The sequence below is a fragment of the Nothoprocta perdicaria genome, unplaced genomic scaffold, assembly GCF_003342845.1.
Source record: "Nothoprocta perdicaria isolate Ctin4 unplaced genomic scaffold, notPer1 scaffold_64, whole genome shotgun sequence".
NCBI lineage: Eukaryota > Metazoa > Chordata > Aves > Tinamiformes > Tinamidae > Nothoprocta > Nothoprocta perdicaria.
In genome coordinates this window covers 591029-604693 of record NW_020455910.1, presented here as the reverse complement: position 1 = coordinate 604693, position 13665 = coordinate 591029, and the positions used below count along the sequence as shown (strand labels likewise).

Genomic DNA, 13665 nt, shown 5'->3' with positions numbered 1-13665 from the left:
TCCATTATTTCTGATCTCACATGGAGGYAGCCTTGTTTTTACTTTATGTGACCACAGCCGTGCCACTAACCATGCCTTAATGCAGGATATTTGTCTTCATAGCTACGTCTTCTCACACAATTTTAGCTTATCAGGCTGCTTTTTTTGCTTATATAACATTCAAATAGGTTTACTTTTGCACAATTTTGGTTTAATGCCCAGCTCACAAATTGAYTTTTCCCTTTCACGCATTTTATGTTAAATTTCCATTTAGGATTCACATTCACTGTATTTCTGGGCACCATGGAAAAATTACCTGTCGTGCTGCTTTATTGAAAGTGTCTCCTCCACTTCAGCAAGTGCCCGAAGATTTCGCAGAACCTTTTTCTGTCTGTTCATTAGCGGGACAGATTTCAGCCTGTATTGTATAGAGGTAACTGATCTCCTAGGTAAGTGCTGCCAAGCACCCTTCCCACTGGTACCCCAAACGCTTGATCTGACATCAGAGAGTCTTTTATGATTCCCAGATTTCAGAGGGGAGCTTTTAATCTCACAGCTGCGACAACCTCAAAGGCTTCTGCGAGCCGCATCAGGAAATGGGCCATGCAGTGCTTGGATCTTTCTTCTTTAATGCAGGTTAGCCAAAGCAGATGACAATTGTCTGAACCGTCTCTCTTAACAAATTCAATAATTATATATTCCAACCGTTTGAACCCTCCTCGTAGCTTAGGCAATTTTACTTCACAAAATATTTTGTTTGCTACAGTGGCTTTCAAGTGCCAAAAATATTACTAGCGTGAATGCTTGCCAGCTGCCAGCCTGGAGGGGTTTTCTGTTATTCCTGGGGCCTAATCTGGTAGGACGTTTCGCTTCTCTCCTCCTTGTACTTTATGGTCTGTTGGATTTTCACAATAGTTTCTTGCATGCACTTGACAAGGTACCAAGAGCAGTCAGCAGCCTTCCTCAAGTGTAAGAAATAAGGATCTGCAGATTTTTTTCACCAGGTTGGAGTTTGTTTGGCATGAAGTTATATAAATACAACCCAAACATAAAACACAGACCATCCAGGGACTATCAGAAATACCTTGGGATTTGTTGTACTTCCCTGCATTTCTGACAGAGGGCTAGGCAGCTTTCTCAGGCTCTTTCACGKCCCGGTGTTTGCTAATCAGTGAACCACAGGGTACCACAGTTCCACATTGTACCTTTGTGTCCAGTTGCTAGATGAGATGCCCTGATTCGGCGTGACAAGAGCCTGCCCTACATTGTCACACTTCTTTCCTTTGAGCTGCCTGCCAGAAGACTGTCCCCCCCTGTGCACTATCTACAACAATATAAAAACTAGGTTTTTTTCTCTCAGTTATCCATATTTTGTCTTTTATTTGCTGCTCTATTATCTTGATAAATRGCATTTTCTCCACAAGCTAGGAATKAATTATTTTTCAGAATGAGAAAGGACAAGTTGATTAACTTGACTATTCATCTCTTCTGCAGAGCCAGTAGTTCTTCAACTCTGTTTTTGTGGTGGCATGAACGGAATGCTTCATCTAATCAATTATGTTGCAGCCTTTACTGTTTTAGATCGTTACTCATTCAAGCTAGAAGCAATATCAAGAACTATTGCAGCACAGTCTGTAGAGATTATGGAACCCATATATTGCTGCAGAAATTGCACATAAAACCACTAACAGAGCAAGCCTCTGTAGCAGGTAAAAGGAGTCCTCAGAATGGTAGCAACATAGGAGAGAGGAAGGAGAAACCTATAGCCCTTAAAGGCCATTTCAGCCTATACCCTACCTGTGTAGGCTGACAGAAGAGCATAAAAAGGGCATTGGATATTGAGATGCACTTCTGTATATTCAAAGGCAAAAATAAATAAAAAAAGTGCCCTTGAAATATAGTTATTCACAGGCACATGACTAGGTGCAACGCTGAATTCAAAATCTAGATATGCTCTCAGATAGGACTGGCAGATATGAGAGCTGCAGGACTAATGTATCCTTGAAGATACTGTAAAGGGTGAGATTTGCCCCCACTCTGGCCAACAACATCCAAATGAAGATCTCTGTGTGAGAACAAGTGTTAGGGTCGAGTCAGTAGCATCTAATGGGTCTGTTTTAGAGTGGGCTGCATAGCTATTAAGTCTCTACATTATACACTGAATAATGCCCCATAAACTGTAATAGCAGGAGACACTTAGAAGTTACGTTCACACACAGGTCCCTAAACTTAGGTGCCTTAAGCTAAAGCTGAACCCACATAAGGTTCCCACAAGAACTTACAAGCATCAGCTTGCAGCAATTTTAGTATTTATATATACATATGCATATATACACACACACAAAAATTCATGGCTGTGCCACCTTACGGGATGCCCTCCTGTTAACCTCACTGACATCCCTGATTTCCATTATGCCTTCTTTTTATCTCCTGTCTTTCAGAACAGAGGCACAAAGTGCACAGAGACAGTCCTAAGTGGATTAATTTTGCAATTAAGATGAGAGGCACTGTATCAAATGTTATCCTCAAGTACGGACACAGGATATTATAGCTAAAGCATGCTGTTTACTCATGATGCAATATAAAAATACACTTTGTATTGGCAAGGTTTATTAAATAGAATTTATGTACTAGGAAATTACCTGTAGAAAGTATATAAATCAAGGATATTTCCCTTTACAAGAGAAAGATCTACCACAGTGTCAAACAGATCTCTGTTTATAATATTGTCTGTTTATAATATTGTCTGTAAGCTGAGACCTGTTGCCCATTCTTTGCTCTTGTCTGACTTCAGACTAGGGTATATTCAGATGCCTTTACATTCCCCCCTCTCTTTTTTTGTACAGAAAAGGAAGAAAGAAGGATCAAAGGAGAAGCATCCCAGAACAATAAGCAGTCTAGGGCCAAAGCCATTTATCTACCACGCAAGAAACCCCCTTTGACCTTAAAACTAAAGTCTAGATTCTGCACAAACTAGCTGAATAGTCCTGATTTTTCTAGGGTGACTTCAGTCTACTCCTTTTATTTGTTAACAGACCMAAAACACCAACAAAACCCCCCAAGGTTAATGCTCATTTCTCATTAATTGTTTGATACAGGAAAGAAAGAATACTTAACCATCATAGTATAGTAAGCAGCAYGTATATTTTCTTAAGTTGTGTGTTAGGTCATCCTGGAAATTTTCATGAGAGATTAAAGAGTCATTTGCAGTAAATGCTGCTTTTCAGAAAACTTGCACACTGACCAATAAACGAGTCAAGTTTTTTGCTCCAAGGCCTTGCCAGCACAGAGGAGCCCAGAGGACTCTCCCATTTTCGCATCTGAGGCTGCTTTTGTCTTCGCCACAGGCTGACACTGCCAATTCATGCTCAGTTTGGGATCCAGTTATGAAGGATGGAAGTTTATCCCTTGTTAGTGCCAGCAACCTATTAACATAGACATGGGCAGCAGATAAAAGGCAAGGCATAACCAGCAGCATAGCCATGAGCTAGTCATATTTATTATATCTCAACAATGGATTTACCAATTTACCAACAAAGTGGTAATTTATTACCTCTGAAACCCTTCAAACAGATATAATGACCAGTTCTACCTACTTAACATTTTTCTTTCACTCCAGCAACGCAACGGTTACACTTGTCTTGGGCTGTGTTTCAGCAGCTGATTYGCATGGATGGAAAAAACAAATAAAAGTAATTGAATTTAAGACTTTTTTTTTTGTTTAATGCACTAATTACAAAGCTTAGTCTTTTTCTCATTTCCCCAAGAAACTACTTCCAGAGATAAGAGGAACTCAGAAAGTGGTTCCAAGCTTTAACTTTTAGGAGACAATAATTAAGATTAGATTAAGATTATAAGTAGTTTATCTCAACCCAACCAACTCCTAAGCTRGTTGGGTTGAGATAAACACATAAAGTCATCCTGTGAGTTCCCTCCACTGCACAGCTATYTGATGTCTGGAAGTTCACAATGCATTTGACTTTAATTTATGAACTGTAATTAACAGTTATTCTTGTGAAATATGCTAAAAATAGTAAGTCCATAATGAAGATTTGCTAGGCCAGGTAAGAAGTGAAAACTGAAAAGAAAGTTTCAAATGAGGTTTTCAAAATTGCAATTTGATATCACATTTCTGACAAAAGTGACAAAACCCATTTGCTTGCACAGCAAGTAAATATATTGCAGTTGTTAAATAATTTAATCCAGAACATTAGCAAGCCTTTTCCCTGCACAAAGAGAACCTCTAAGGGCAGAGGAACCACGTTCAGCCACTGATAAATGAAAAGCAAAACAAGGGGCAATATCCTGAAGCTGTAGGCTGCACATACTTGGCAGGTGGGAACCTTCAAATAAAAACATGAGTAATAAAAAGGCAGTATAATTAAGCACTTGAGAAGAGGAATGTATGCATTCTAAATGTATATATTAACTTGAAGTCATATTTGTTTTTCAAAAAGGAATATGAAACTCAGTGTTTCATTAAAATGATTATCTTCTGTACATAAGCTTCCGAACACAACAGAAGAAAACCAAAAGCATGCTTAGAGAAGGCTACCCTACATGAAGCACTTCTCAGAAGGATACACGGATGCTTTGATTTCGGAGACAGACAGACCCTCTGGACGGGCTCCTTTTCCTGAGGGGGACAGGACGCAGCCCTCGCACGTGCAGGAGGCAGCTGGGACGGCAGTGCACAAGCTGGCAGGCTGGAAGAGCTCTGCTTCTCTTTGTGCCCACAGCATCTGCTGAGGCCTAAGCTTCTCCAAATAAAGAAGGGCACTTTGGCCACATTTTGCAACTCCATATACTTCTTTCAATGCTTTACTGAGTAACTAAGAAAAAAAGAAGCTGCAGAAGTTTCTTGGGATCAATTCTATTCCCTTGGCATCCGCTCCCTGCATTGTGCTAGCACTGTTTTTGGACTGCTGCAGAGCCACGTGGATAGCAGTGTTCAGCACACAGCAAGCTACTGGCCCCTGATGGCCATCAGATTGTGCATCTTCACRAGCAGTTTTGAACCAGAGGGATTTTGACAGCAGGGAGCTTAGGACACTGGAGATGAAGAGATCTAGGAACACTTGGATTTTCCATCCCTGCCAGGTCAGCTCCTTACAAGTACATTGCCCAGAAGAAGAATCTAACCCTTGTGTGGAAGACACTTATTAGAAACAGTCACTATGGATTCTTTCTGAACTCTGCCCTTGTGGAGCCCTACACAAGGAAGGCAAACTAGGCCATGAAAACTATTACAGTAACAGCTGGTACTTTTCATAGTAACTTTTGGCAGTGTTTTATACCACATACTATTCTGAACACAATGAAACAGAATCAACACACAGTCTAAACATGAAAGCACAGCCCAAGCGAAGACCTTGACTCCCATAGTACCTGCTGTCGATACCTGCCATCACTACTGTTAAGCAGTTCACACATTCTTCTACAATTTTCACAAGTTTGTTTTAATGGCGAATCTAGACGCTTGTGTGGACTCTCAAACTTTGGCCGTTCTGCTGGGCTGAGCCGTGGCTGTGCACCCATGACATCCTTGCCTCGGAGAAGCATCCACAGCACCCACACCTTATTTTCTGTAAGGAAACAGGTCAGGGAGACACCAGGAACGGGAAGGACCCATCCTTTTCTTGCAGGACCTGACGTGCTCTTTAGCTGACTATCACTGGGATTCGCACACAAGCACCTGAGGCTGCCCGGGAAGGCAGCTCCCTTTCGCAAGGGCTGCGGTGCCACCGTCACCTCCGTCCCGGCTGTGCATGGCTGGGAGCGCCCTCGGCCCGGCCCCAGCGGCGCTGCCCTCCGAGGCACCACGCAGCAGCAGGCACGGGGCTGCACGCGAGTCGAGCAGCTTTAMGCTCAGTTCTCAGCGCGTTTCCACTCGCACCTTGTCCGCTGCAATGGGCCACCTGGTCTATTCACAGCATGGAACCAAGCACATTCTTGAAATAATACAAGTAGATCATAAAATTTCATCTTAACAGATTACACTAGCAGTCTAATACACATTTCTGCATAATTGATCATTTTATTGGAATTAAAACATGTTTGTTCAGATCACCTGTTCAGCAGGCAGTTAGGCTGCTTCTGTTCACTGCATATATACTGAGCAAGTCTCCAAGCAATACATAAATACTATATTGTTTGACCCCATACATATGCTTTACTACAAAAAAGCAGCTTTTCCTCMGTAAAAGTTGTATACATAGAACCAATGCTCAGTTCATCTAGCTATGACTGGTACCAAATCCATATCAAGAATCATGGGTTAAATATGTCAATACATGTAAGGGAGCTTTAACAGTAGAAAAAAGTATGAAAGTTAAATGCTGCAACAGTTTAGATACACTGCATCCAAATGATAAGAGAACAAGTATTGACCTAATGACAGTCACCAACACACAACACAGGACCAATGTCAACAGGCAGCACCTGTCTAAGCATTTTACAGCTTCTCTTTTCCCTTCAGATAAAGACGAGTTGTTCACGATGGTGRACTTGGATATCATTAACTTGACAACAAAGCTGATCCTGAATTTGAGATTGGTGAAGATACGTACRTATTAAAGCTGCATGCCACCAAGTACTCACAGCATCTGCAAGTATGATGAGCCAATATTTACTACAGACAATTTGTCAAATTAAGTGTATCCTATGCATTAGTAGTCTTAGTTGGCAATATTTTTATTTATTAGAAAATGCCACATTGCTCAATTGAAAATAGGAAGCTACATTTTCCTAGTGTTAATTTAGTTACAATAAAGGCGATTTTAATTAAAACATCTTGGTAAAATTAAACCTGCCCACTGACAGTTGTTTCAGAGTTTCTATAGCAAACCTCAGGAGTCAAGTTACAGGTGTTCTCAGTCATCAAGGACTGACACTTCAGCCAGCATTAAGGTTTTAACTTCAGGATGGGTTAGAAAACCTGTGTGCAATGCAACATACCTAGAACAGACACAATGAAGACCATTAGCTCAGCTGTCAGCCCCTACTCTTTGCACTTCTGAATTGTAAGATTCAGGCACACACATTCTAGTCCAGGACACTACCTTTTAAGCTCACATTCAACCATTACAACCAGAGACCCACTTAAGAGACTGTTCTGTGACAACACTCTGGATTGTAAGAACATGCATATGCCAGCTGCCTAGAAATACATGGCTGCTAATAATGAAGTTGCCACAAAAAGTCATTAAACATACACATGCATGCTAGTTAGCTGCCCAGCTATTTACAAGCCATACCTCTTTCTGCAATTTGTAAATGGAAGCTTTCATCCTGACGGACCTATAAATGAGCTCAAGGGCAAGACATCCAGTATGTGACCACCTGAAACAGCTAAAGTGAAACTGAGTACAAGCTACAAAGTCAAAGAATTTAGCAATGATAAAGGAAATCACATACAGGTGACCTGATAAAACCTATTATCAGGCAAGTAAGAACCAGAACTGGAGTCCATGAAGGACATGAACTTTACAGAAGCCAACAGTGTTGGCCAACATTGACTTTTTTTGGAAACCTAAAAGTTTCTTCATATTGCAAACTGAAGTCCTTCACAAACTGAGTTATCCAGTATGTTATTGAAGGCTGCAATGAATTATTGCCTAATAAGTTGTGCAGAAACCCACAAGCCAAGAAACTTAATGCACAAAAAGTTCAGAAGTTACTGTGCATAATATATGATTAAACTATAATCTCAGGTATTRAATATGGCTTAGACCTGCATTGAAAGTCACTTAGATATCTTTAAGTGAATGACATTGTTACATTAATGACTTCATGACTTAAAATCATCTTCCTCTGTTTAGAGGAAAAGGTAGACAGCAAATATTGAGAAGCAACTGCATCTATTTTGCAAGAATTAGCCCTATAAGAATACAATATTCCTTATTACTAGTCTTATCTTTAGGAGAGTGCACAGGTATTTACAAATGTTGAGAAACAGGCTTTGTTTCCTGAACAGCTGAAAAGTTTGATAGTTAATTGTGTCCCCCTTCCCCCCCACCCCTTATCTAGGCCTGTCAAATTCACAACTGTTGTAGCAGCATTCATGAAATCAATAGTGCAACATTATTACAGAAGCCTCTTGCCAAGCTGTGCCACCCTCTTCAAGTTTATATTGGGTCAGTAACACTTCCCATACATTTAGAGCTCTGGGGAAAGGCAGGAAAAAATAGATATGTTTAATGTAACAAGCAACCAAWTTGTTTCTAATCTGCTGCTCGTACTGGCCACGGTTACAGCTTTGGTGACTAGTTCACTGCGTGGARCTTCACAGGTGCTCGCTCTGACAGGCGCCTACGACGTGCGAGTTGAACTGCACCACAATGATTGTGATGTCATCTCTGTACATTCGAGCCAGTTCTTCTGGAAGACTCAGCATCTTGGACAGTCGCTCGTGATCCACAGTGCCAAACTCGTTGTTACCCACCGCGTGGCGGATCAGGTGAGTTGCTGCATTCTGGTCTTCAAAGACTGAGGAAATCCTTGCTCTTCTCTCTGTTAASAGCCCGTGCATCTGCCCCAGAGTTACCTTGTAGCCACCAACAGCTATTGGCTGCTGGTGGTGAACACCAGTGAGGTACTCCCCTACAATTCTAGCCACGTCTTGCCTGTGCATAGTCTCCCACAGTCCGTCTGTGGCCAAAACCAAGAACTTATCCTGGGGCCTTAGTTTGTGATGTATGACTTCTGGCTCAGCTGTGAGGTACGGAGGAGTGTGATAGTTTGGAGGAATAAACTTGGTGTATTCATTGTCATTCAGCTGATCCGGGCCCGATTCTACTACTCTCTTCTGCAGTTCAATACTCCACTTGAACTTTACATCACCAAAAGCTCGAAAAGGCATCAGGAGGCCTAAGAGGCGGTCTTGCTTCACAAGACTTTTCTCTTCAGACTTTGGGTGCTCCATTTTCAAACGTTCCACTTCATGTTCATTTTGTGCATTGTGATCATAGGACAGATTAAYTGCAGACCAAGAGCCATCCTCTTCCTGAACCCCAAGCATTGCCCTACTGTCACCTGTGTTGGCAACATGCAAGTCAACACCATCTACATGGGCCACACAGGCAGTTGCACCAGAAAAAGCTACTCTTAGTACTAGGTAGTTGAGAAAAGAATTTGGATCTCCTACTTGAGCTTCCAAAGAAATATCATTATCAAGCCTTTTAAAAGCATTAATTAAAGCTTCTTTCACATCAGTAGTCTCTCCACTATTGAGATCAATGAGCTCCTGCCAGTAAGTTCTCAGACTATTAAAATAAAGCTTGGAAGCTTCTTTGCTAAAATAATCATTAGGGTGTTTGTGCCACTGTAATATGGGCAGCAGAGCTCTACCACTTTCCACAGCATTTTCTATTTCAAGTAAAGTCTCATGAGGTAACAGAGAGACAGCAATGTAATAAAACAGTCTTTCGCTGACAGCTTGAGCACACGCACAGCCTGCATGGCCATCAAAAACCCCCAGGAGCATCCCCCTGGTCTGCAAGCAAGTGGCAGCGCTCCTCCTGTCTTCTATCGGCGCATTGGCAGGGAGCTGATTGCTATCAAAGCCAAGGACAGAACTGATGTTTTTACCATCAAACTCAGGGACTTTAAAACTGTATTCATTTGCCTTCAGAATGCTGTTGACTTGTGGAGGAGTGAGGTAAAACCTCTGTGGGGTGGAGGCATAGTCCCTCGTGTGAATAAAGCGGTTAAAGTTCTCCTTGGGCCTGCAGAGCGCTGCRAACTTCCTCTGAGGTGCACACCTGAAGTGCCCATGGGTGAAGTGGGCCGACAGGCAGCACAGGTGCTTGTGGTGGCAGTAGCAGGCGGCGCTGCAGAGCCTGCCGATGTCGCAGCTACGGATCAACGGAAACAGATGGGCTGGAGCTGGCATGGCATCCGAGAGCAGCGGCAGCCGGGAGCTCCGGATGGGAATCGCTGGAAGACAAAAGAACAACCAGGCTTAGGGCAACTGCTAACAGCTTTTTCCCCAAAAGCCAGGTTTAGAGCATTTACAGTATCTAAGTGAAGCTTACAGTGAGCAATACACAGCTTTAACAGGTCTTGGAAAAGCAAAAAAAGCATTAGAAGGTACCTTTTTTTAAGCAATAATGCCTAAAGCTATGTCATAACTGGTTCAGCTCTCATACCCACTCATAGAGGTGGGCAGTAAAACCATTATCCAGACACAATGCAGCTTCTTACAAAAGTTACAGACAATAGTCAGTGGGTGCCATTCTACAAAAGTGAGGCATCCCATGGAATTCCTACAGAATTTTGCTTTCCTGACAGTTTTCCTGTCTAGCTGACAGAGCTAATTAGCATACAGAGAAAGAAAAACCAGGCCTATAAGGCTGAAGAGGAGATAAAGCACCTGACTGCAATATGCAAAAAGCAATGCTGAAGTGGTAAACAACTCTGTACAAAATGGTATTTTAAGTAAAGAAGTCAAAGACTATCTCGCTGTCTGATATTCTTTCAAAAGACTGTACAACAGGAGCAGATTTTATTTCTTAGGGCATGGAGCTTCGAGAGAGAGTAGAGCAGAGAGCAACAAAGATCATTAAGGGACTGGAACATCTCTCGTATGATGAGAGACTGAGTTGGGCCTGTCCAGCTTGGAGAAGAGAAGGCTGASAGGGSATCYGATTAACATGTATAAGTTCATGAAGGGRGAATGTAGGGAGGAAGGGGMCAAGCTCTTCTCAGTGGTGGCCAGTGACAGGACAAGGGSTAATAGGTACAAGTTGAAACMCRGGCAGTTCCATCTGCACATGAGGAGGAGGAACTTCTTCMCTGTGAGGGTGMCAGAGCCCTGGCACAGGCTGCCCAGGGAGGCTGTGGAGTCTCCTTCTCTGGAGGTCTCCAAACCCRCCTGGATGCCGCCCTGTKCCCCGTGCTCTGGGTGTSCCTGCTGGAGCAGGGGGTTGGACTGGATGATCTCTAGAGGCCCCTTCCAACCTCAACCATTCTGTGATTCTTATCCCTCTCATTTATATGGAATGCTTCATATCTCACCTATAGGGCACCACAGTATGCAGTCTGCCAACTGTGGCTGTTTCAGATGTAGCAATTGTTTATCTGCTTAGATAAAAGGTACAAATAAAGTACCAATGAGCACCTACACAGGAGCTGGTGTCAAACAGCATCTCCTTTACAAAGCAGGCAATGCATCTTTCTACTAAGAGATCACCTTTCCCAGTAAGTTTTAGAGCTAACTGTTAAACAAAACTCAATTRACGGATGATATACAACTTGTATTTGCTTCCACTACCAGAGTGGAGCCAGCCTAGTCCAATGCTAGAAAAATCTTCTAGCATATTTTGCTGCATCTAAGAAAAACACTCCTCTGAAAAAAATATTCTGATCAACTCCCTTCTCCCCATTTATATACACATACAATCAGTACAACACGGCGATCTCCTGTTCAATAAATCACTTAGGCTGCATCCCCAAAGAGCACTACCAAAGTATTTCTACCAATTAGCGCAAGATTTTGAATTGTGCTTTTTGGTTTGATGAGCATAGTTTTAAGGAGAATTCTGTTCTCCCTCTCTACTTTTTAGGATTATATTGCAGCATAACATTGTTTTAACTAGAGGGAACTGTTAAAAGTTATTTTATGATGCTCCGTGTGGGGATTAGGGATTAGTTTAAGAACAGTGCTATCAGCACTATCTATTGCAGATTTAACTGTGTTACTGAGAAACCAGGTACTGTTGCATTGGGCAAGGTGTCTGAACATTCACTTAATTGATTAACTTTTTTAGCCAATTACATCTAGCATCACAGTCTGAAGAGACTGAGCACCTATGAAAGAGGCTCTAAGCCCCAATCTGAAGTGGCCACACAACAGACGGAATTAAAGTGGGAAATGCTTCAGGAGAGCCCTTGTCAGGGGCTTTCCAGACTTTGCCAGACTTTTGGCTTACCACCTAGATCAGCTGAGAGGTAGCTAGAAATATATGAAGTTTCCTTCCAACCTCAAGAAACAAGGAATGAGTGAAATGTTATTTCCAAGGTCACTTGTTCTTCTTGAAGGAAATGGGAATGGAATTTGCTCTTCTTGCAAAATATGCCAGTGCTAAAGGCAGAGTAAAATTCCCGATGATACTACTTCGTTGCATTTGCTAGCATTACATCCTCACATCCCACAGAAGCAYTCGCCATCCTTGCTTCACTCGACCGACTCTCCCGGATCTCCCAGTAACAACCACAAAGGCCAATCTGAGAGCTCTGCTGCTCAGGTATCAGAAGAGCTTCGGCTGGAGCCCTGTGGACCACAGCCAGCCATCCAGGCACTCAGCAGCATCCACTGGATTGATCTTACAGCAACCTGGTACATTAGCCCCTCGCTTCCCAGAAGCTGCATTTCTGCAGAGCAGGCCCACATACATGACAGAAGGGCACTGCAACCCCAAATACAGGCATTAGAAGTATTTACAGACTTGTAACTATGAGCTCTTTGGATGACAGTTATGTCAGGCTCTTCAGGGAACACCTCAAAAGTTACCTCTTGCTTACAGAATGAGAACCTGTTAAGATTTTTACAGATGTGCCTGGTCTGCACCATCAGCTGGGATTTTACACTGCTCTCCCACAGGGATCCAGCTGAATCAAGAGGGGATTTTACACTGCTCTCCCACAGGGATCCAGCTGAATCAAGACGGGATTTTACACTGCTCTCCCACAGGGATCCAGCTGAATCAAGTTCCTGGCTGTCGAGCACGTGCTCAACGCTGACCCATCCGCACATCATTCCACAACAGGCTTGTAGCTGTTGATCCACAACAAGGGGGAGTAGCTGTCCCGCTGTTAGCAGCTCTGCAAACCTACTGGAAATTATTTGCCAGCTTTAAACCAYCAGTCAAAAGAATCACATTAAACCCAATAGGATGTAACCAAGTTTCCCTGGCCCTGCATCATTCAAGGGGGCCCACACACCAGCTGGAGGGAGACACAAGTAACCTCAGGTTCCACTGCACYGCAATCCATCGGCAGACGGCGGAGGAGGACGGAGCAGGAATTTCACAAGCCGGTCGAGATTTGCCAGGCGCCTCGGGCCGGGCCGGGCGCCCTCCCCGAGGGGCCGCAGCGCCGGGCACCGTCCCGCGAAGGGGACACAGGGACCCGCGAGCTAAGGAGTGGCCGGCGGGGCCCGGCGCGGGACGGGGAGCACGAGCGGCCCGGCGCGGTACGTACCGATGCGCCGGGGCCCGGGGCACACGCACATCCTCCTGCCGCAGCAGGGGGAGCCGCCACCGTCCAGCAAGCAGAAGCGCGGCGGGAAGCAAAGCGGAGAGGTCGTTAGAGAGGGCGCGGCGCCGCGCGGCCCGCCCCGCCGCCCGGACCGTTACCCCCGCGGGCACGACATGGCCGCCCCGCCCCGGGCAGCCCGCCCGCCCGCCCGCGCCGCGCGCACACAGACCTGGCCGCCCTCCTGCACGGCTCAGCCCGSGCCCCGCTGGGGAGCGGCCGCAGGGGAGCGGGCGTCGCGGCCACGCGCTGCCCCGCTCGTCCGTCCCGCGCCGCCGCGACACCCAGCACTGCGGCCGCCGCCGCCGCGCCGCCGCTTATAAAGGCCCCGCCGCCGGCCCGCGCCGCCCATTGGCTGCCGCGGGGGGCTGGAGGGCACGTGACGCGGAGGCGCGCGCGGGGAGGGGCGGCGCGCGCGCAGCAGCGGCGGGC

The 13665-nt window shown here is 44.6% G+C and overlaps 1 protein-coding gene across 1 annotated transcript; it reads right to left on the bottom strand.

Annotated features, from left to right (window-relative positions):
• Positions 1 to 6206: 6206 nt before the first annotated feature.
• On the bottom strand, positions 6207 to 13413 carry PDP1 (pyruvate dehyrogenase phosphatase catalytic subunit 1). Its single transcript, XM_026050002.1, has 3 exons — positions 13406 to 13413; positions 13180 to 13214; positions 6207 to 9915 (listed from the first exon to the last, which is right to left on the bottom strand). Exons 2-3 carry the CDS (start codon positions 13208 to 13210, stop codon positions 8264 to 8266), a joined length of 1683 nt encoding a protein of 560 aa, XP_025905787.1. The 5' UTR covers positions 13211 to 13214; positions 13406 to 13413; the 3' UTR covers positions 6207 to 8263.
• Positions 13414 to 13665: the final 252 nt, after the last annotated feature.